Below are 24,152 nucleotides of genomic sequence, written 5' to 3'. Positions count from 1 at the left end.
GTATGTTTTAGACTCTTTCGACTGTTTATATGATTTATTTTCACTTATAATACAATTTTGGAGCATGCTATGGATTTTTCGCATGAATGTGTCGACATTTCTCAACTTCAGCCTCAAGTCTTCATCTTCTCGTTTGAACTTTAGGGTCAAGATCTTGTTTGCAGAAGTCGTTCCTAAATAAACAGACTCTGAACCTGGAATCCCTGGTTAATAAAGGCTTTGCCTAATCTGTTCTTAGTGCTCGTACCCAGCTTACAGTCCCTATTCCCAGCCTGTGTTGTGGGCCCAGGGCTTCTTATGGTTTATTTATACTCCTCAGCAGTGGACAGTATAGATGATGTTTATTTATGTCCTTATGACAGCAAACTCAATTTGTTCAAACCCTGAACTCAGGTGAGGTGGTGTGGTCAACTCTTGTCCCCCTTTCCGCGTTATCCCCTTAGCGCTTTTTTATTTATTGTGGCCAGCTGAGCGCCTGCATGTGCTGAAAGTGTTCTGCAAAGATCAACCCTGTTCAGCCATGCGCTCATGATAGGATGACTTTCTTTTTTAAGCCATCGCAGGCATTATGCTCACTCCTGACGATGTCATAATAATTCAAATGATTAGGTTATGTCTGCCAAAAGCAAGTACTTTATTGTCTTTTCCTATAGTCTTTCTTATGTCATAAAATAGCATGGGTTGAATTTTCATTTATGGAGGTAAAAGGTCATACAGGGATTTTCAGTTGTGGGGTTTACAACTAACATTATTGAAGAAGATATTAATACTGTTCATATGTTTAGCAATATTTTTAAGTTATTAAAGTTATTATATTAATATAACATACCTATATTTAACCAGAATACCTATATTTACCAGTCAGCTATAGTAGTTTATAGTGAAAGTACGCACTGGTGAAATAATTTTTGAAATGGCAGCAGCAAAAAAATCACCACTAATCAACAACAAAAGACTAAATTAAAACGGACTGAAAGGACTGACTAAATTAAAAACTGAAATTAGAATAAATGGCCTCGTCAACATTTTTTTTTATTGTAAATGGTAGATTATAAGGCTATGTATTTTATGCTGGTGTATGGTATTTAGGCGTTATAATAGGGCACTTGTAAAACAAAAAAACAAACAAACAAACATGTGTCCACAGAACCGTGATACGAAATGACAATTTTGTGAACCATCTTTTTTAGATACTATTCCTTATTGGCAGTATAATTTTTAATTTTTGTTTTGTTAGCTTAGTTTACAGTTACTATTAACTAAGTTCTATGAATAAGTAAAAGTAAAACGTTCTAGGAGACATTTAACCGTTTTTCAAGAGAGAGGAAAGAAATTTTGTTTTGTAATGTTAAAAAAAATCATATAAATGCTTTTATTTTGAACTTCCTGTCTGTCAATTCTAAAATATTTTTTTCTGTATCACTATTTTTACTGTGGTGAGCTGTAGTAACTTTGGTTAGAATGATTGTTCTGTCCTACAAATCTTGTCACAATGTATACATCAACAGAATAAAATTTAAAGCCTGAAAATCTGTTTTAACTTGTCAGTAGTAGTGATGTCTTGAGCTGAAGTATTCAGTACATATTGACACATGCCCAGGGTGTGGCCTTGCCATATAGATATTGAAATCAGTGTGGTTCAACTTTGGCCATGTGAAGAGCAATACCATGTTTTGGAATGCTCGGAATTTGTGTCTGTTAACTAGAAGAAATGTAATCCTTAAAGATCTCGAGAAATAAAATGTTTTTTTTTTTTTAGATGTTCTCCAGTGTGCTCCAAAACTGTGAAAAAAATGCATTTAGAAGATATAAACCTGATGTAAACATTTAAAGCTTAAAGGATCAACAATTCTTTAAGCCTAAATGGATCAACATTTTTTTTTACATCACCTACCTGAAATTCTCATCAAATCTTGACCAAACAAATTCTCTGTACTGTCTGATATATCCCTCCCCCTTCAAGATGCTTCTCGTTTGATTTGGTTGAGCTTTTCTCACTATCAGAGCTGTGACAAAGCAAAATGCTATTGGCTGTTTTTTTTTTTTTTTTTGACAAGGGGAGGTGCTACAAGATAGGCTTGGGCCGACATATGATTCTGACAGTACAATAACCTTGAATAAAAATATCACGGTTTCATGGTATTGTGCTCTAAAATCAGTTCTTTTTAAATGTCTGGGTAAAAACTAAAACTTTTGAACACAATATATTTTATTTTGAGAAACAATACACTTACACAAGGCTAAACCCTAAAGATTTTTTTTAATGGCCAACTTAAAACCTTACAAAATCAATAAAAACAAATGTTATTGTAAGGAAGATAATTAAACCATATTAATATGTAAACAAAGTTAATAAATAAATGTTTTTAAACACTTAAAATATATTGTTGGTGATTGGATGGGTGTTGGCCCAATTGGGTATAGCTTTACATGGAAAATGAAAACCCGTTTAAAATGATTTAAGACCTACAACACAATATTTTAGTGGATTTTTAAGACTTTTTAAGGCCCCGCAGTTACCCAGAGTAAACATGTCAGGCTAAATAATTCAAATGAATCATTGACTTCCGCTGTCTTCATTTGTTTCAAAAACACAGAATTCTTTAAAATTTAAAATGGCGTCTTTGGATGTTTTTGCTGCTGGAGATAGTGTTGTCTTAAAAAACTAAGAAAAAAATGTAAATAAAAAAATCATACATTTACCTTAAGAACGGTATAGCGAAAAATTTCGGCAGTTTTTCAAACTGCGTTACACCTCAAGAACGGTTATCGTCCTATGCTGACTACAGTATGCCCTGCCTTCTCTTAATTTTTTATTTGAGATGACGTCAAACACTGTATAAAAATGTAAAAATACTTCACAGGACCTTTAACAACTGCTATAACCTAACCATTTCAGTCTTTTCATTCTGATATCCTGCTGATTAGTTTTAGAATCCATTATCTTTAGTCGAAACCCTAATGGTTGAGGGCTCAGACATCATTTGCTCTGGCATTCTGGGCACGTTTAATTGAAGCGCCAGATTAACAGAAGTGTTGTCAAAGTCTGACTCTGTGCACCTCGCTAGACAGCTGCTTGTTCCCCCTGAACGCTCTGCAGATGTCTTTAGTTACACGTCCCTCGGCCTTGCCAATCACGCCATAGTTTGAAACCGCCTTTCCATAAAATTACCATCAACTCTGACTTCCTCTGAAACACAAGAGCTCTCACTGGCTATCGATCAAGCAGACATTCAGAGCTGGAGGCCGAGGAGCCAAAACACACTATGGTGGATGCATGCAAATTAAGTTGTGGTGGAAGCAGCAGCGTCAACCCTGGCTTTTGTGATCGACTTTGGGGGAAAAAACTGTGCCAGGGCCCTTGGCAGTCCACACAGCTTCCTGTTTTCTTCATGGTGTTTGAGAACCTCAGACACGCTCCTCACTTCATTCAGTAATACAGACATACAGTTGAAGTCACATTTATTAGCTCTACTGTGAATTTTTTTTGTTCTTTTTTTTTATGTTTTGCAAACAATGATTAACAGGTCAATGTATTTTTCACAGTATTTCCCATAATATTTTTTCTTCTGGAGAAAGTCTTGTTTGTTTTATTTTGGCTAGAATAAAATTTTCAATTCAAGACCAATTTTATGGTCAATATTATTAGCCCCCATCAATGACTTGCCTAATTACCCTATCTTGCCGTGGTTAAGCTTTTACATTTTACTTTAGCTACTAGTCCATCTTAAAAAAGTATCTAGTAAAATGTTATTTACTGTCATTATGGCACAGATAAAAGAAATTTGTTATTAAAACTATTATGTTTAAAAACGCGTTCAAAAAACTTCAGGAATTAAAGCAAAAAATTTACAGGGGTCTAATAATTCGGACTTCATCTATGGATGCAACAATTAATCGGTTTCACTATTAACCGCACTTTAATTTGTCATGGTTAATTAACTGTAAAAGTCTTCTCATCACCGTGATGCTGCAGTTTTGCCTCCGGAGGGAGAGCGGGAGGTTGCCACTTGAGTTAAAAACGTACTTCTTTTTTTTCCTTCCCCTGAAGGTAGGGCTGGGCGATTTATTTATTTTTTTTCGATTTTTTTTTATTATTATTTTTTTTCAATTAATTCGAATTTATGTTTTTATGACGATTTAATTTATATTAAATCGAGAAATTGCGATTAAAAAAAAAAAAAAAAGGTATACATTATAATGGCACCAATGCGCTTTGGTTCACTCTCTGTGTGAAACAGTTCGCACACCAGAATCGCCGCGCAGAACGGGTTTCTATACACACACCGGCGCCGCCCAGTCGCCGTGTCGCGGCGCTTCTGGTGTGCGACCGGCTTCACTGTCTGTTAAAGCGTGAAGTCATGTAGGATTTTGCTCTTTGCATTTAGAGTCACGTCTGGATTGTCAAGACATATTTCCTCATCAAGTCGATAAACTCGATCTCAACATGTTTGAAGGACGTAAAAACCTGCCATGTGAAAAACTGCGCCGGTCTTAGTTTGAACCGCGCTGATATTTTGGTTTGAACACGAGCAGAGGTGAGCAGCAGCTTAGCTGCTGTAGCAATGAAAATGAAAGTACCCGCCAAAAGTACATGATGTCATTTAGCGGACCTAGTTGAAAACCAGACAGATCAGGTGGCATAATACAGAGAGTGGTGCAAAGCACATCAAATGATCGATATTTGAAAGGGGTAAAAAGAAAAATAGATTAAATATATTATTTTATATTAGACACACATCTGCTGCTTTTATTTGCTCCTGCTATACGTCCACAACTTAAATGAGGCTTTACAGTTTCCATGTTCAGTCCTTTACTTTCACTGTATCTTTTTAAGAAAAAGGCAGCAGCATTACAAACTGTCATTCAATCAGAAGAAGACCAAGTCAAAGCCGAGCTGACAGCCAATCTTTCCTAGGCTCAGCAAAACTTGCAAAAAATACCTCTGTATTCTTGCAACTGCAATATTTACACAAATATTTTTTATTCATCTTCTGCAACGATATTTAACTCGTGAATTTGTTTTACATTTATTTACACCTTGTTGACCAATTTATGTATGACATGGCCATTAAAATACAATGTTCCTTAACCAGATGGTTTTTTTAAGTTACTTATAAAGAGAATTTTACTTTAGTCATGTTGTTGCAATGTTACACAATAAAAAAAAATAGAAATCGTGAATCGGTCAAACTTTATAAAAAATCTAGATTTTTTTTTTTTTTGACATATCGCCCAGCCCTACCCGAAGGACATCCTGGGATTTTTAATGAACAAAGAGAGTCAGAACCTCTGTTTTACGTCTCATCTGAAAAACAGCACTTACTGAGCAGTATAGAGTCCCCATCAATATACTGGGGCGTTTGGACCCACACAGACTACAGGTTGAGCACCCCCTCACTAACACTTCTGGCAGCAACCTAGCTTTCCTATGTGGTCTTCCATACATGTACTGACCGTGCGCAGCCCTGCTTAGCCTAAGTTAGTGACCATGTGAGAGTTGCAGAGCTAGCTGCTGGCAATAATATTAAGTGGCCCAGATTTACATTAAACAAATATTGTAATTATTATAATTTTATTTATTTATTTATTTATTTATTATTCTGTGGTTTTTATTTTCATTGTAAAATTATTACTTTAGTTTAAAAGCCAACAAATTTTTTTTTTTATTTAAAGTCCAAAGAGAAATGGACTATTGTTTGTTTTTATTATTATTAAGTGCTGTATTAATTGGTTACTGAGCAGCAATAAGGAACACTTTAAAATGTAAGCAGTTTTCGTGTGATTTTCTAAACTGGTGTTTTGAAATTAATGAATGCATAATAATTGTTATAACTGAAATCGTGATAATTACTCAGAGCACAATCGTACACCCAAAATCTATAATCATTGCTTCCCTAACTTCAACTGTAAGTAGAGTACTGTGCACAAGCCTTATGGCACAAAAACATTTTCAACATCACCAGCAAAAAAGTTTTAAATCCGCTACTTCTTTTGGTGTAGTGTGTCTGTAGGAAATCTCAGTTGACATTTCCAAACACTAGTTTTGGAAGGAGCCTGACAGCAGCCAGTCTGCCTGGAAAGACAAACCAAACAGATTGGCTAAACCCAGAAGAACTGTTGCAACATCTTCAAGACAATGCAAGAAACCTTCCTGCAAAGCTACCTGAAAGAAGACTGTGTGCAAGTGCTAGACAAAAGCAGATTTAAACGTAGTGTGGACGAAGTGTGGCTAACTTGCACCAAATGTTGATTTATTTTTTTAGAAAAATAAAATCTCTTTGTGGCATTATTTTTGAAAGAGTCCTCATTTTACTGCATTTTACCACAACAAAACTTTATACACTGCTGAGGTTTGCTGGTAGATTTGGTGAAGATGTTCCAGCAGTCCTTCTGGGTTTAGCCTGTCTGTTTAGTTTCTGATCCTTCATGCCTTTCCAGATGGTCTGGATGATGATGGTGAGATCAGATTTCCTGTCAGCCAATTTGTATAAATTATTAAAAAGATTATTAAAAATAAGTATGATGTTTTTAAGACTGACATTGATGTTAACAGAGCAGCAGCCAACTTATTCCAAACATTTTTTTGCTTTATTATTTGATCACAGTGTTATGTGTAATGTGGTGTTATTTTCATTTGTAATTGCATAATAATAATAAAATAAAATAAAATAAATAATAATGGGTTATTTTTGTTTCCAAAGACAGAAGTTAAACTATAATTTTTTATGTGATTTTTATAAACGTAGTAGTGTGAAATGAATGAATGTGTAATAATCGTGAGACCGTGATTATTCTTCAGATTAGCGCTGGACAATTCGACAAACTTAAATCACTATGTAGGTAGTGTAGGTTATTTAAATAATGCACTTTAGTTTATTAACCATTTCTAATGGTGTACTAATATTTTGCAGCCAGGCTAAGATGCCATTTCGTTCTCTCTGAGTATATAGTCAAATTTTTATTTGTCGTTTATTAAAGATTTAATTATTTAATGTTTCTTTCCATCTCGGCTGTGTGTGCTTTGTCATTTGCGATGCCAAGCAAAAGTAAGCTTAAATAAAAAGTAATTTAGTACCGCATACAATTAACAACAACTTTAGAAAGCTGCATCACGTATGTTTTAGGAGATTTAGAAACCCGGGCCAAAGGCATTTTGAAGTTCCAAAAAGGTGCGTCTCTGTGGGTCTGCAGAGCATGTGAGACTGTCTGTGGGACTGTTGACAGTTCTCGTGTACACTGAACAAGCAGTAGCCTATGAAATGGGTAAACAAGTTAAAGAAAAAAATGCTGGGCTATTTAATTAGTTTGTCATGGGGCGTTTATGAAAAGCATCCCGAATGAAGGGTCAGAGAGAATCACACCGAAAGCGTTGAGAGGTGCCCTTTTGAGTGATTTACTAATGGCCGCAAGTGTTTTGTGCTGCTTATGCTACTTGTGTGCCTTGCATTTTTACAACTTACTGCGCTTTGTGTTTTTGCTGTTGCGCGCTGTGTGCAGTTGAATAAAGTCAACTCTGATCGGAAAAAGCACATAAGTCGTGTCTTTTTCATTTGCCATTCAAATTAAAACACTCCGCCTGTGGGGTGTTTCCGTTGAAGTGCCTGCAGTGTTTTTTTTGTCAAGACAACTACAGAGACTTTTAAAGGCTGATTTATACTTCTGCGTCAAACGCCAGCATATGCTACGGGGCTGACGCATAGCCCTTCGCCGTGGCCGTCAGCGTTGCTGACGTGCACCTCTTAAAAAAATGTAACTATACGTTGCAACGACGCGTAGCGCAAGCTCTGTGATTGGTCGGCTTGGTAGCGCTGACGAGTCTGGGTGGGACCTATAGCCGCGTGAATGGTGCGAGCCTGATGGAGCGATTGTTTACAAGTGTGGAGTCCCGTGAAGGAGCTCCGGATGGAAAGTTTTGTTTTGTGTTTACCTCATAGTTAAAGTTGTTGCACGTCCGCCGGTTCCTGCCTCAAAATGAGCGAGTTTAAGCCACTTGTACATCCCGGAAGTGTTCAGGAAAAGCATAACATAAGCGAAGAAACTCGACAAAGAGGAACATTTACACCTCACTGCCAACTAGCGTTTCAGAAGTGTTAATGCAGACCAACAGAGACCAACGCGCAGAAGTATAAATGCACAGCCAAGCGCGTCGCATGTGCCGTGGGTTACGCCGGTCACCTGACGCAGAAGTATAAACCAGGCTTAAGGATTGAGGAGAGACTGGTGGTTACTGTTTTAAGTTATCCAGAGCTGTATGACTTGCAAATCTTGCATTTCACAATATTATCAAACATTAAAATTAAACTAATATTAACAGCAACACATGCGTACAAAACGCAGCCGATTCAGTTGTTCCCTAGTGACATAAAAATGGCAAAATGCCTTGCGGAAAAGTACGTCCAGTGTGATCGGCTCCTAAGATTGCGGTCATTAAAATGGTGATAAAGTATTACTGTAATAATGAGTGTTTTTTGCAATGCCACAAAGTAAACAATAGAGCGAAATATGAAATAATAGCCTTTATATTAAATTCTTATGATATATATCATCATTGCACAGCCATATCTTTAACTGCAAAAATAAAATCTGTAAAGTTTACAGTAAAAAACTGGTAGCTGTCGTTGCCATAATTGTACTATTAAAATATTGAAGAATACATGAGGTATTTTAATTTATGATAAACTACTGTATTTCATTTATTTCACAGTGTTAATACACTAATGTTTTTTGAAGTACCAACATATGAGCCAATGCTCATCAAAAATATTATATCATTCATTATGTAATATTAATATTGTTACAAACGCAAGCAGAGAAACTAGTGTTTTAGAAAGCACTCAGTGTCAAGACCATCATGCACCCAACACTAATGCAATAAGCATTATTTGTCAACATTAGATGTAACATAAAACTATAATGTACATCACTGATGTGGAAAAAAGCTGAAAAACACCAGACAAAAAGTTGAAAAAAAAAAACATACACTACATGTCAAGCACGAAATTTAGGAAAAGTCAGTTTACAGCTTTTCACAGTATTAACAAAACGTACAGTTAACCAGGTAATATAATTTTACTGTTGTATTTTTGCAGTTAAAATCACTGCCATTTATTTTTTCTACAGTACTTCACAGTCGTGCCAACAAAACCTATAATCATTGCATCCCCATTTTGCACAGTGCTCTATATTAGCATATATTTCTATCATTCTCTTGATATATCTTCGCCAATATGTGTGTAATCTTCTGAAATGACTGTTTACATCCTATAGAAGCTCTTAAGCTCCTGAGGAACCTTGAATCATAAAATTCCCATCTCATTATTGAACGCCTTGAGCCACAGGCCTCTCTATGGCAACTTCTGCACTTTCGCAGAGGGATTTGGTGGAGTTAGATTACCCGGCAGTTCAGTGCAGGTGAGGGATTATTGGGCGACATCTCAGGATCCTTTCACGTCTGTGAAGGTTAAAGCTGAGAGCTGAATCAATAGAATCCCCATGATAACATAACTTTTCTTATTAGCCCCAGTAGCAGCAAATGTCATGATGCTCCAGAGAGAGTAGCGCAGCTAATAACGAGAAGATCTGAAAATACATCATCTCTATGACCTTGTTTTTTTTTAAATTACTATTATTATTTTTTCTTGAGGATGTACCTTGGGAGATGTGAACAATCATCAACATTCATCAATACAATAACCATTGTATGCACAGCATTTAAGTGTAAACCCTAAAGTTGACTATGTATTTTTTAAAAGAAACCTTAAAATAAAAGTAAAAACCATTCTTTTTGTTTTATTATGTGAATTAATGCACCACAACATTATCGAATATCTATTTCAACATTTTGTAAACATTAAAGACTTGATGCAAAATGCAAAAATAGTCAGTATAATTGTCCAAAAATGATGCCCATTTAAAATATTTGGTAATTCATTGCAATAAGGTTGTACTAATTTACTAACATGAACAAATCTTGAACAAAATATTTATTACAGTATAGGCATGGGCCGGTATAAGATTCTGACGGTTGGATATAAATATCACGGTTTCACAGTATTACTATATAGGGTGTATGCTATTGTTTCTTCCCATACTTTTAAACCTCCGGCGAACGGTTAAAGTGACTTTTTTTCCATTTTAAACGGTTCCTTTTACAGCATCGATGTTGTAATGTAATTAAAATATAATCAGTTTAATAGACTTTGGCATTTATTTAAAACAAGATGAAAAGCCTTTTACTCGCACGCGCCTGCCAGGATCGGCAGGCTAGCAAAGAAGCTCTATTGAAAAACTGGAGTAAAATAAATGTTCATATTTTAAAGACATGATGGGGAAAATGTAATTTAATGCTGTTCTTGTATAATCTGAGGCCCACTTTATATTGGATATCACTCAGCCAGTGGAGATCTCTTAGTTTTAAAGAAAACAGACTTTAAACGCACCGATTTTGCAGTAGTATAAAGTTCATCGAAAACGCTTAACCCAGGTCACTGTCAAATTAAAAGTCCTTTAGCATACTTCGGCATATACCCTATTATGATCACTGCTCTAAATATATTCTTCTTAAATGTCTGAGAAAAAAACAAAACCTTTTCCCCATTGTACACAATATATTTTGTGTACAGAGGAGGATTTATGTCTCTCGGCTGACCTGGGAGCACCTAGGGATCCCCCCGGAGGAGCTGGAGGGAGCGTCTGGGAAGAGTGAAGTCTGGGGTTCATTTTTAAGACTGCTGCCCCTGCAACCTGGCCCGGAAAAGCAGATGTGAATGAATGAATGAATGAATGAAGGTAGTTTCTTGCTTCAGCAAGAAACAGTGAATGCGAAGGTTCTGGAAAATAAATTTGTGATATACTGTGATTCACTGTGATTTGTTACTCTCTTACTGACTGGACATCACACTTCTGGTTAGGATGTAGACATGTAAGAGCAAGTGGATGTAGGAGGTTACAGGGCTCATGGCTGTTCGCCTTAAGAATCAATTTAATTTTAGCTGACACTTTACCTCTATTAATGTGCACAAAGTACATTTGAACCACCGTTTGCAATCTTGTTCCCATACAGATATCATGTTAGAGTTGAGTGTCCACATTGTCAACTGATTTTTTTTTTTTTTTTTTTTTTTGCTTTTCTTGTACTTACAGCAGTGCCACTGCCTCCTCACCAGCGACTGACAATAAAAGACCTATATGTGGACGGCAAGCCCAATACTGAGCTGCTGAAGAACCATTTGATCAAAGAGGGACGTGTGGAGGAGGATGCTGCGCTGCGCATCATAAACGACGGTGCCAACATCCTACGGCAGGAGAAGTGCATGTTAGAGGTGGAGGCACCAATTACTGGTAAGAAAGCAAGAGCACATCTTTAGTAGAGCTCAAGGGAGATGACATCTGTCTTTATTAGAAGGAACTTTTGCGTTTGTTCTGCTCTGCCCTGGACCTAGTTCCTGAAGTAAAAAAAAAAATAACTGAAGAAGGAGCTTTTCCTCATGGAAACTTCATGCAACGTTTCAAATACTCATTATTATAGTTCACTGGCACAAGAGTGTGCTCCTTCAGCCAACAATAAAATAATAAATCGTAAAGCGATTGGTTTGGTTGATAAGTAACTTTTCAAGGAGGCCTTATGCTCCATCTGTAAAAACAGTTTCATCAGGCAAACGCTGGCATTTCTTTTCAGTTCTTTGCTGAGATTACCTAATTCAGTGTTACAAACTGTCACTCTGGAGATTCAGCTCGTGGCAAGTGACTCATATGGAGATCGGTGTCAGCACCGCTGGTTTTACTGACAGATACTGTCTGCGGATCAGTGGAGTGCAACACAGGAAACAGTCTTCGATTCTGACGCGGAATGTGGTCTGTAACGCTTCCCTGGACATTAGAAGGGATGTGCAAAAACTAATTAGCTAAACCCAGAGTTTCCTGAATGAAAAGTTGACTAATTGCACTACAGAAAAACTTCAATAAGTGCAGTTTAAAGTGCAAATGAGCCTGACTGGATAATAGCAGCATTCATACTGCAATTGAGTACACTTAACTTATAGGGGAATTTTATATAGGGTTATATTTTAATGATATCGTTTGAGTTTGCTAATATAGCATATATTTGATTGTGCATGGCCATTTTGCTGTTTGCATGTTACCTTGGTAATCAGCTGATGTTAATCTTTAAAAACAGACAGTTATTATTTATAATAAGCTGTTAAGGTAATCATTACTAAATATACAACATTTATACATGTTTTACTTTGTACGTTATATTGCTTTATAATACAGGGCTGTTGAATACTTGATTCTGAACAGCATGGTTTTGATCACTACTGTTATAGATCACTATGCTGAACGATATTAGTTATTTCACAGCCTACACATGTCAATAATCTAATCGCAACAAAACACAAGGCTTTGGATGAGATGTGTAATAATCACACGAGAGCTGTTTGAGGACGAAAACCTGATAAATGTCTGAATAGTGTGTGGTAACCATAGTTTAAGATAAATAGTTGGCTCTAGTTCGTTGAAATGTTGGAAAAAAATACACACAGCTGATGTGTAAAGGCATCATACCTCAGGTGCACATTATTTTTTGTATAATTCAAATGTCCGTTAATTATTCTGTATGTAATGCCTTAAATCCTTTGAAATGATTTAAAAGAAAACAGTTGATCAATATAGGTGCATTAGTGCTAGGCTATTGTTTGAGTAATTGAATTTTAAAATAAGGTCTTTATTGTAGTGTTTAAGCCATAAACCAAACTAACCAGCTAGAAGGTGAAATGCAACTTTACAAACTTTGATATGTAGCAAAAAAATATATGAATTCTGAACAAAGGTACTTATTATAAGGCTTTAATAAGAAAAAAGCTCACAACAAGCATGTCTTTAAAAATTTTTAAGTTGCATGTTTTTTTTTTTTTTAAATACATAATTTATTTGAAAAACTAAATTCAAACTGAATTTATTTTCTAGAACCCAACTGTTTCTCATTTCTAGACATAACATCACAATAATACATATAGTTATTCTATGTCCTATATTTTTAATTAGGGCTGTCAAAATTAATTGTTTCTTCGATGCACTGCGATGAAGAAGTGGACAATTCGGTATCGGTTCATTAATAGATCATAGCTGATTATTACAAACTGATGTCATTTATCTTATATGCACTGTCACTGTAGAATACTATTCGAGCGAGGCAAGGACAAGTAATTAAAATGCTCCAACTACTTAAAAAGCAGATAACTGTGTTTCACTCACATTGAAGTATAGCAGAACCAGGAGACATTATTTCACTTTCTCCACGGCGTCTATCATAAATCAGCTGTGATAGCAGCGCAATGTGTGCTTTATTACACGCATACAGACTGTTACTGAGCATTTTTCATGGTCTGCGTCACTCATTGGTGAACAGCACGGACAGTTGTAGAACTAATCACAGCCTTTTCTGTTGAACGTGTGAACACAATGACCAATCATTGGGATGTAAGAACACACTCGACTATGCTCAAAATGCAAGCTGAGTAATATTTACATTAGTTGATTTGCTTTAAATGCTCATGTTGTCTTCTGTGATTGTATTTGAGTTTTGCTTAAACAATTCAAAAAGAGCGTTTTCTTTGAGCAGGTTAAATTAAAAATGCAGTTCATATATCCAACTGCTTGTATTGAAGGATAAAAATGTATTAAAAATAATAAATACATTTATAAAATTAAGGTCAAGAATTGTAATGCATTGAAATAAAATAAAAAAAAAATATGTATGGAAAGCAGCGTCATTGCACCGTGATGCACCGAGATATCGAATTGAACCGAATCGAAGACATGATAATCGCAACCAAACCATAGTAGTTTTAATATTGGTCAATATCTAATACTCTGTAAAAAATGCAGTGTTAAACACTATTCATTCATGTTGCACCAACACAAATCATTTATGTCAGGGGTGTCCAAACTCGGTCCTGGAGGGCTGGTGTCCTGCTGAGTTTAGCTCCAACTTGCTTCAGCACACCTGCCAGGAAGTGTCTAGTATAACTATAAGAGCTTGATTAGCTGGTTCAGGTGTATTTGGTTGGGGCTAAACTCTCCAGGACACCGGCCCTCCAGGACCGAGTTTGGACACCTCTGATTTAGGTTAACTTAGCACTTTAAATAGATTGAACATAAAACAATTAAGTTTTAAGATTTGTTTCAGTTGATTTTAAATAGATAGCTCGAACAAGTATCAAAAATATATATTTTTTGAGTATATAAATGTTGTCTTGATTAGTTTAAACCTTTTTAAAAAGATTGTTTTCACTGTATACAGAGATTTTTTACAAGTACACTCATTAGAATCAATAAAAATATAACAATAAGGAAAATCACTAAATGGCTGGGAGTCAAGCGTTGACAACCATCACTAATCGCTCTGTCTATATATAAAAAAGGCATGCTAAGAAATTAGTCACAGGCATTTACTTCTGTTATCTGTCAGATAGAAGAGAGTGACAGATAATGATAGATGGAAATGTGCCGATTATATGGGAGAATCACAATCTGTAGCGCATCTGGGTAATAAAATCCTCTGGGCCTTATCTGTGACAAACAGCCTGTGAAACTTACTCAATTATTTGATGAACATGTTGTGCTTCAAGGTTTAATTCCTGCCGAGGTTTGTGTGGAACAATTTATGATGCAGATGAATTAGAGCTTGTCTGTCCTCTATAGATATTGCTGCTTTTGAGCACGAATTAATAGATGTCACAAACCCCTCTGGCTTTAGATACATTCTGCTTTATAAATGGATCCAGCCTCTGTATTTTCAAATATAGTGTCGTTGTTGCTAAGTGACAGAGCGGTCTTGTACATGTGGCCGCTGCTGGCTAGATGATGCAGGTAGGATGGCTGTAAGTGTTTGAAGCGTTTGGTCTCATTCCAGTCCCACACTTGCCTAAGGCATTTCATAAAATGTGATACAGGAAATCTTGTACAGTTTTGTTTGTGCTCAACATTGACTTTTGATCCAAAATGATGAAGCCTTTATGTATCACACTGAAAACGACCTAACATGCTAATCATTCTGTTTTGCTTGTCTTTCACCTGTAGTGTGTGGTGACGTTCATGGGCAGTTTTTTGACCTCATGAAGCTCTTCGAAGTTGGTGGTTCTCCTGACAACACGCGCTATCTCTTTCTGGGCGATTATGTAGACAGGGGATACTTCAGTATTGAGGTGAGTAAGAGGTTTTTTTCTTTAGATATTCTGTTAACTAAGTTACTTTGTAATTACATGTCAGCTAACTCTTGGTAGAGTGTTAGTGTGCTGCCTTCTAATATCTGTCAACTGCTTTTTTTTCATAGACTCCTAATAGTTATTATTTTAATCGTATTGACTTTGACTATGCGGTAGTAAAGCTTGTTTTTTTTTTTTTTTTGATTGTTCTAGAACTTCTGATTTAGTTGCCTATGGGAGAAATGACTACAAATGATAAATGGCAGAAAATGGACAAACTAGTTGATTTTAATGAGACCAGAAGTCTCGAGCCAAAGAGATTCCAATGGCTGTACCTACTTGTACGTTAATGCCCCATTCACATGGGGCGTCAGCGTCGACGCTTCCCATCATCTTTGATTAGGTGACATCATACGTTGCCGAACTGAACTGTGGGTCTGTTGTGGCTGCTCCAGCGGAGTTGCTCATTGCAGAAGTTGTGAATTTCTCAACTTTCCAAGCATCAACATAAACGTTAGCCAATTAGATCGCTTTATATAAATTCCCCAACTCAGACAGTAGCCGATTCTGCACTTTTATTGGCTGACGCTGCTATGATGATTGCATCAGCCCCAAATTTAGACACACTCTCTGTCGAGTGTTGATACTGAAGCCCTGTTTGAATCTTGCATTTTAATGGGTGATGTCAACTTTAAGCGCAAACGGAAGTGTCAGCCAATCAGATCATTTTATGCAAATTCCCCAGCTCAGACAGTAGCCAATAGCAGACTTTGCGCAATGTTGATGCTGAAGCCTTGTGTGAATCAGCCTTAAGAATAATGTCAATAGGTAAAGTGTAGGGGTGTAACGAATCACGGTTGATACATGTGACCTACGAATAATTTTTTTTTTTTTTATGTAAGTTGCACGATTAATCATTAAAAGATCAGGATCTCAACACCCACGCAACCTAAATTATATATGATAGTGATTTGCAGATGTTTATGAATCCTTCGAATCACTGCATTTAAATCTGTGTTTGAAAAACAACAATCAAGAAAGAGATTCAGTCTTTAGTCTTTTGAGTTAGATATGAAGTTACAAACAGTCCAATAACACAGAGGTACTGGGATAACAGTTTAAAGTTTAGATTAAACCACAGATGTTTATGGTAGAGATTAAAAACACTTTCATATACATTTAACTTGACGCTCAGAAATGAAAGTAGTTGGCAGAAATCATATTTTTTTAACCAATAGGTTGTTAAATGTGACCCAGCCATCAAAATATGCCACTGAATAATTCTTCAAAAATGATGCATCTGGCAATGAAACATGAAGTTTTATGAGTGAATAACTAAATCATTTATTGAAAATAAGACTAAATATACATTTAAATATACATTTTATTCTAAATATACACTTTATACATTTAGTTTTATCAGCATCAGTAGTAGTAACAGTGAAATTTTCACAGTACTGAATATTGTATTTACAATGTATTTTTATTCAGCAGATTTTTCATTTTATTTTTAATAAAATTACAGGTTCTCAGTTCTGTTTGGTAAAACCAAAAGTTACTTGCTGTAACTTTTTATAATAAATAAAAAGCAAATTACATTTGTCTTTTCCCCATTTGGCTGATTTGAAAAATAATTTGATCTGTGATCCGTCACACCATTATTTTACTAGTGCATTTCAGCTTATTTTACTAACCGTAACTCACTAGTCTACAAATACTATTAAGAGTATTTTAGACTAGTTTGTGTTATGCTGTTGCTCACCATTAAGGGAAGTGTACTCTGATCGATTTAACACATTTTCTTTCTCTAATATAACAGTTAAAAGTTTGGGGTCAGTAAGATTTCCTTTTATTTCTGCCAAATATGCATTTATTTGATCAAGATTGAAATAACCCAAATGTTTAAAACAATAAAACCCAACATTAAAATGCCTTTTTTCTATTTTGACACATTTTAGAATGCAATTTATTGCTGTGATGCAAAGCTAAATTTTTTACAGTCATAACTTTAATCTTTGATGTCAGATGTTACTTCATAGGTCGCACTAATATGCTGATTTGATTAGGGGGAAGTGCAAAAGTTAGCAATGATCTGCTAACACTTGTTACTGAAAAAAAACCATGAAGATTAAATTTAAATGAACGCATGCTGCTTTATTTAATGTTAATGTCCAATACATTCAAACTCAAATCTAATCAAATCCTCAACTAATGCTAACTAATGGGACTTTGAGTGGTTCTGTCATTTTTTTCTCGTAGCTTTTGATTGATGTAATGTTTCTTTTGTTAAATTAAAGTGTTCTTTTTTTGTTTTAAATCTCTTATGTCCACAAACTGTCGAACAGCAGTGTGTCAGTGCAGACGAAAATAAGTGCAGCTTCCATCTAGGCCTTCCATACTGAGCTATATCTTAACTCGGGTTGTATCTTAATCCTAAAACCAGTGTTTTTGCCTGTTAGTCGGAGTGTTTAGGGATCTGCACATGTATCAGTAGGGAACTGTATGCGTGTGCATGGCTGGGCTCATTCTTACTTGGCTGAAAATCTGACATCTTCTCTGAACCATCTGTTAAAGAATTACCAGTGGCTACATAACCAGCAGCACATTAAATACCACACATAAGCACAAAAGAGAAGCAAAGCAGATTACACTATAATATCTCCACTAAACATTTCTTGCATTTGGTCTTGGAGCTTCCTGACATCAGACAATCTGTTGTCATTTACATGGGTATAGATTGCTGGAGTCATGACGTCAAAGCACGGAAGGGTAGTTCACTACTTGTTTCTGAAGGATTGATTTTCCTGTAGTTTATTTTTGGAATTTTCTTCTTCATTATTTTGTAGTTTTTAAATATTTTGAATAGTTTTCAGATCATAGAGATGGATGCTCCAAAATCAGGGTTTTTATAGCCGATGCAAGCTTTATACTGTAAGTGCTGAGGAGGCTTTGTGGTGATGTTATTTTTAGCAATGTTTTGTTTTGTTGTTTTTTCTGGAAATCAAATTAATTAGCATAACACTTTTTTTTTTTACAATGAACATGTTGTAAGGTTAAACAGAGCATAACAAAGTGCTTTGCTTATTAAAGAATCACGAAAATACATTTTCTGTCAGCATTTCAGTTTCCTTTATTTTGTCATCCAAAACATCACAGTAGATGTAATGCAGAACGAAATTACCTTACATCAACAGCCAGCAAGAACATAGAAAACATCAGAAAACACTTTAAAAACCTGACATAATAAATAAGCTTTTGTAATTTCATAAACAAACAATATAGTTATATAAATTATAAGCTAATGTTCAATAGTTTACACTTAGCTGATGATTGATTACAAAGCGAGTTGGGGCATGCATCCCTCCCGTTTGCAGGGCGAGAAGGCAGTTTGAGCTCAGGTGGGTCTCGAGAATAACATTATAATTTGCTATTTTGAGATATACTGCTGGTTAAAAGGTCAACTATAGTGTTAATTTAGATTGATCAATTCAGTTATGACTAGGGCTGCACGATTCATGCTAAAATAAGAATCACAATTTTCTTTAAAGTGATGGATTACAACTATTCATAATTCTGATGTTGAATTATTATGTTTGAGACATGCTTACAGTCTGTCATTGACAACATTATTAGACAAATTTTCACTGGTAAAATGAGGCATTTGTCATTATCAGAAAATCTCCTGCATTATATTTAACATTATAGAGGCTAGAGTAGTTATACTGACCCAGAAGTCATTTATTTTCATGCACAACACTTGGTATTCACTATAAAAGAAAAACAAATCAAATGCTTGTCATAATCATAACTATAAAAAGCGATATGGTCACTTAAATGATTTGCGTGCCAGTTTCACTTTTACTTTCGAGTGTGACTCATGGCTGCCGTCACTGTGAGGAAAAAAAAACACGCATGCAAATCACACGGTAGTAAACAAACAGCTTGCGGTCAGCTCACTTGTGATTTTTGCGGCCGCAAAATAAATCAAGACTGAAATGATTTTTGGGGGAATTATACCTTATGAATAGTGTTTGTGACATTTTTAATGACATTTGGATGCGTCCATTTTGCTTGACCTTGAAAATATAATTGGTTGAATCGAAGTAAAGCTGAATTAAGATTGCGTGTAGGGTGGAATCGAGATCGCAATCTTTTTTTCAATTTATTGTGCAGCCCTAGTTATGCCGCATGTTTTTAGACTGTGGGAGGAAACTAGAGAACCCAGGGGAAACCCATGCAAGCATCGGAAAAACATGTAAATTCGCACACTTGACAACTGGCCTGTTAATGATTTGAACCAGTGACGTTCTTGCTGTGAGGCATCAGTGCTAACAACTGGGCCACCGTGCTGTCCTATAAAGGGAAAGGTGGAGGAGTAGGGGTGAAAGGGGGGAATCTTCAGGGCGAAGATAACTGTAGTAAGAAACTCTGCGTTAGTTAATGCTGGATTAGCTGTACTCAATCATAATCACATGCTCCTCTCGAAATTAGCTTATAAATAAACTTCACTAAAAACACAAAATGGAAAAAATAAATACTTATTACACTTTAACAATGGTCATTTCAACAGTAGTGTTGCATATTCACATAATTTTAATTTTAATAGAAAATTTGTGTAGAACCTTTCATATGTGTTTTGTGTGATCCTTTTATACTGTGAAGGTGGAGGATCACAGGATGTGTGCTGGCAAATAGTGACCGGTTATCGATGGCAACACATCAGTGTTGTTTATCTTTTTAGAAGATGCTTCACTTAATTATTAATGACAGGCTGCGTTGCATTGTTTCATGACCCTTTAAAAAGCCTACAAGGCAGTGTCAAACTGAACAAAACTGCTACCCGTGAGATGTAATTATTCAATGTGAACTCAATATGTGACTGACAGCAAAAACAAACACAAATGTTTTCATTTGTCGGTTTTTGTGTTTGGACAAACATCAGCAGAAGGAAAACATTTCAATCTATGCTCAAGTTTTGCTAAATCTCTGGTTATTGTTACTAAAACAGTGAAACTTATCCTACAATGTTTCAGGACATTGTTGTTTATGATGAAAGAATTGGCAGAATTCAGTAAAGCACTCTGTGGTGATTAGTTTGAGCACCTCTTGCTAGTGGCTACTACATGCATGATTAGTTATGCTCAGTGTGTAAAAAAACATGGTAAGTCTGAAGCATTGCATATGCAGATCTACAATGGAATATTGCATATTGATCTTTTCATTGTTGCTTCAGAGTTCAATCTTGGCAGCTGAAATACTTTAGTTTAACTGTGCAGAGACAATTTATGCCCCTTTAACTTGAATTGGTCAACAATTTTGGTTTCATTTTTGACTCAAGCCTGTGTTTCTTTTTGACTCTGATTCTTCATGTGTTTAAAAGTGTAGATTTCCAATAGGTTTGTGTGATGAGCTGAATGATGTGGCTACCATTCAAGTCACAGAATGCGATTATCAGCCAATTGATGTTGGTCTGCGGGCAATTGATTGGCGTATCTCTACTTGGAACTGTTGTTTTGCAGTGCGAACTTGTATGAACTCATTTTTTAATGAGAAGAAAGAAGAAGAAAAAAATCTGTGAAGTGAGTTTTTAGTGCCAAGGGAAGTCACTGAAATACTGACTTTTGCCATAAAAGGCAATTTTTTTTTTTTTTTTTTTTGTGTACTTATCTTTGTGCATTTAGTTTGCATCTTAATGAATGCACCACAACATAAACATGGTTCATCATTAAAACTTTGCTGAAACCCCAGTGCTGCTGGTGGACAAAATAACTTTTGTCAGTTCTGTAAAAATAAATGGAATTGTTAATGAGCGAGGCAGCTGAGGGTTATCTTTGTATTTGTGCCTTTTCTCCTTTTTCCTCCTCCTCCTCCTCCTTGGTCTCCTTGGTTAGCTAAGCAGGGCTGCGCATGATTAGTATTTAAATGGGAGACTACATGGGAAAATTAGCTGGCAGGAGGCATCTGAGTGGGTCCTAATGCCCCAGTATAGTAAATGAGAGGCTATACTGTCAGTGATCGCCGTCTTTCAGATGAGACGTTAAACCAAGATCCTGACTCTTTGTGGTCATTAAAAATTCCAGGATGTCCTTTGAAAATCAGAAGGGATGTGTCCCCATTATCCTGGCCAAATTTGCCCACTGACTTCTGTCCATCATGGGTTCCTAGTATCCACATATCATACTTGGCTTTATCACTCTATTTCCTTTCCACTAATAAGCTGGTGGGTAAGCTCCTTTTTCTCCTCTTTCTCTTTCTTCTTTTCCTCCTCTTTATTTTCAATCTTTCTCCTCTGTTTCTTCTCCTCCTTTTTGTTCTCATCCTTATTCTCCTTTTCTTCTAATTCTTCACTTCTTATTTCATATCTTCCTTATTCTGCTGCTCCTCCTCCTCTTGTCCTTTTTCTCCTTCTCCTCATCCTCTGCCTTCTTTTTTTCTCCTCATCCTTCTCCCACTCTCCTTTTTATTCTGCTCTGTTTTTCCTCCTCCTCCTCCTGCCCCTCCTCATCCTTCTCTTACTTATTCTGCTCCTTTTCCTCCTTCTCCTCCTTCTCTTATCTTCTCCCTTCTTCTCAGCATTCTCCTCTTCCTTCTCTTTTCTCTTTTCCTCTTCTCCTTCCCCTTCTCCTTCACCCCATCCTCCTCCTCCTTTCTTTTCCTCATCCCATTTTCTACTTATTCTGCTCCTTTTCCTCCTCCTCCTCCTCTTATCCTCCTTTTCCTTCTCAGCTTTCTCATTTCCTTCTCTTTCTTCTCTACTACTTCCTCTTCTCCTTCACCACATCCTCCTCCTCTTCCTTTCTTTTTCTCATCCTTCTCCCACTTATTCTGCTCCTTTTCCTTCTCCTCCTTCTACTTCAGCATTTTCCTCTTCCTTCTCTTTCTCCAATCCTCTTCGCCCACTTCACCACATCCACCTCCTTTCTTTTTCTCATCCTTCTCCTACTTATTCTGCTCCTTTTCCTCCTACTCCTTTCTATTCTCCTTCACCACATCATCCTCCGCCTCCTTTCTTTTCTTCATCTATCTCTTACTTATTCTGCTCCTTTTCCTCCCCTTTAACCTTCTCAGCATTTTCCTGTTCACTCTTTCTCCTCATCCTGCCTCCTCTTTCTCCTCCTCTACTCCTTCCCCTTCTCCTCCATCACATCCTCCTCGTCCTCCTCCACCTCCTTTTTTCTCAGCATTCTCCTCTTCTTCTTTCTCTTCTCCTTTTCCTCCTCCTCTTTTCTTCTCCTCCTTCTACTTCTACTGGTCCTTTTCGTCCTCCTTTTCTGCAGTTCCTCTTCCTTCACTTTCTTATTCTTCTTCTTCTCCTCCTTTCTTCCCCTCCTCCTTCTACTTATTCTCCTTTTCATCCTCCTCCTCCTTCTTAACATTATCCTTTTTCTCCTCCCTTTCTCCTTCCCCTTAATTCTCCTCCTCCTACCTAATATGCTCATTTTTCTCCTCCTCCACTTCCTCTTCTTATTCTCCTTCTCAGCTTCCCTTTCTTTCTTCTTCTCCACCTCCTTTCTTCTCCTTGTCCTTCTACTTACTCTACTCATTTTCGTCTTTATCCTTCTTCACCTCTTATCCTCCTCCTCCTCCTCAAAATTATCCTCTTTCTTCTCTTCTTCTCCTTCCCCTTCCTCCTCCTCCTCCTTCTACTTATTGTGCGTCTTTTTCCCTTCCTCCTCTACCTCCTCTCCTCCTCTTCCTCTTCTTCTCATCCTTCTCCTTCTCAGCTTCCTTTCTCTTTTTTCTCCTCTTCTTTTCTTCTTATCCTTTTCCTACTTTTTCTGCTCCTTTTCCCCCTCCTTCGCCTTTTCAGCATTCTCATCCTTCTCCTCCTCGTTTCTTCTCATCCTTTTCCTACTTATTCTGCTCCCTTTTCTCCTCCTCTTTCTCCTCCTCTTATCCTCCTTTTCTTTCTCTTTCTTCCCCTCCTTTTCTCCTTCCTCTTCTTCTCCTTCTTCACCACATCATCCTCCCTTCTTCTCCTCCTTCGCCTCCTTCTTCTGCTTCTTCTCCTCCATCTCTTTCTTTTCCACCTCCTTCTCCTTTTTGCTGCTCCTTATTCTGCTCCCTTTCCTCTCCTCCTTCTGGTTTTTCTCATTTTCTTTACCCTTGCTTATGGTCTTAAAACACTATGTTGGTTTCTGCTTTCAGATTATTATTGTTATTGTTATTATTGTTGGTGTAAAGGTATGAGCAAAAATCATTACACTGTGCAGTGTAAAGTGTAAAATCAGCCCATTTAGATGTTTCAGTTGACTTAGGCTTCTTACTCTTCATATCTTTGATTGTTTTTTTTAAGCGTAGGCTTTGTGAGTTCACTAAATGTCACTCTTAAAAGGGAAAACATTCAAGTGCATGAGCTGCGGATGCTTTCGAACAGTGAACAAAAGTATAGGAGACCTTGTTAAGCTCTGTGGTTAAATGGCCTCTCCTTCTGAGTCTGTCTCATTTGGACATGTCACTGGAGGAGTCGTTTGAGTGCAGCTATTTGATAACCTGTCAGACACTGTACCCTTTCATAAGAGCTGAGTCATAGAGCATTAAAGCGTGGACCGCTCTACATGTCTGAGTCTCCGCTGAATGACTGATGTCACTGACAACTTTGATCCTCTGAGGAGTTTATTAGCTGGACTCCTTAAGGGTCATTTACACACTGATTTTTGCATGCAGTTGTTCCTTTTCAGGGATAGAAATGATTTTGCGATGAGCACTCGAGCTTTGTTCAAATGAGTGGGAGTTTGAATGTTTGTAATATTGAACTCCTGACTAATTTTAATAAAGTTGGGATCAACTTTAACAAAAAAAATGTATTATAATAATTGTTATATATGTGCAGATTAGCTCTGTGTGTGTACTGCTATTTAAATTTTGTGATCCGGAAGATTCGATAATGCGTTTAAAAACAAATTTCTTAAGGCAAATTTCTTCATGCAAGTTTGTTATTTC

At 36.5% G+C, this 24,152-nt stretch overlaps 1 protein-coding gene across 2 annotated transcripts in view; it reads left to right on the top strand.

The window, feature by feature from the left end:
* Positions 1–24,152, top strand: part of ppp3cca (protein phosphatase 3, catalytic subunit, gamma isozyme, a) — a 71,502-nt gene that overhangs the window by 3,234 nt on the left and 44,116 nt on the right. For both annotated transcript variants that reach the window (XM_087252082.1, NM_001166628.1), the window contains exons 2-3: positions 11,146–11,343; positions 15,085–15,209. In XM_087252082.1, coding sequence (XP_087108208.1) covers positions 11,146–11,343; positions 15,085–15,209 — 323 coding nt within the window. The remainder of the gene's footprint in view (positions 1–11,145; positions 11,344–15,084; positions 15,210–24,152) is intronic.

The sequence above is a fragment of the Danio rerio genome, chromosome 5 (assembly GCF_052040795.2).
Source record: "Danio rerio strain M-AB ecotype USA chromosome 5, GRCz13ab, whole genome shotgun sequence".
NCBI lineage: Eukaryota > Metazoa > Chordata > Actinopteri > Cypriniformes > Danionidae > Danio > Danio rerio.
Note: the sequence above shows the minus strand (reverse complement) of the source record. Positions and strands in the feature narration are given on the sequence as shown.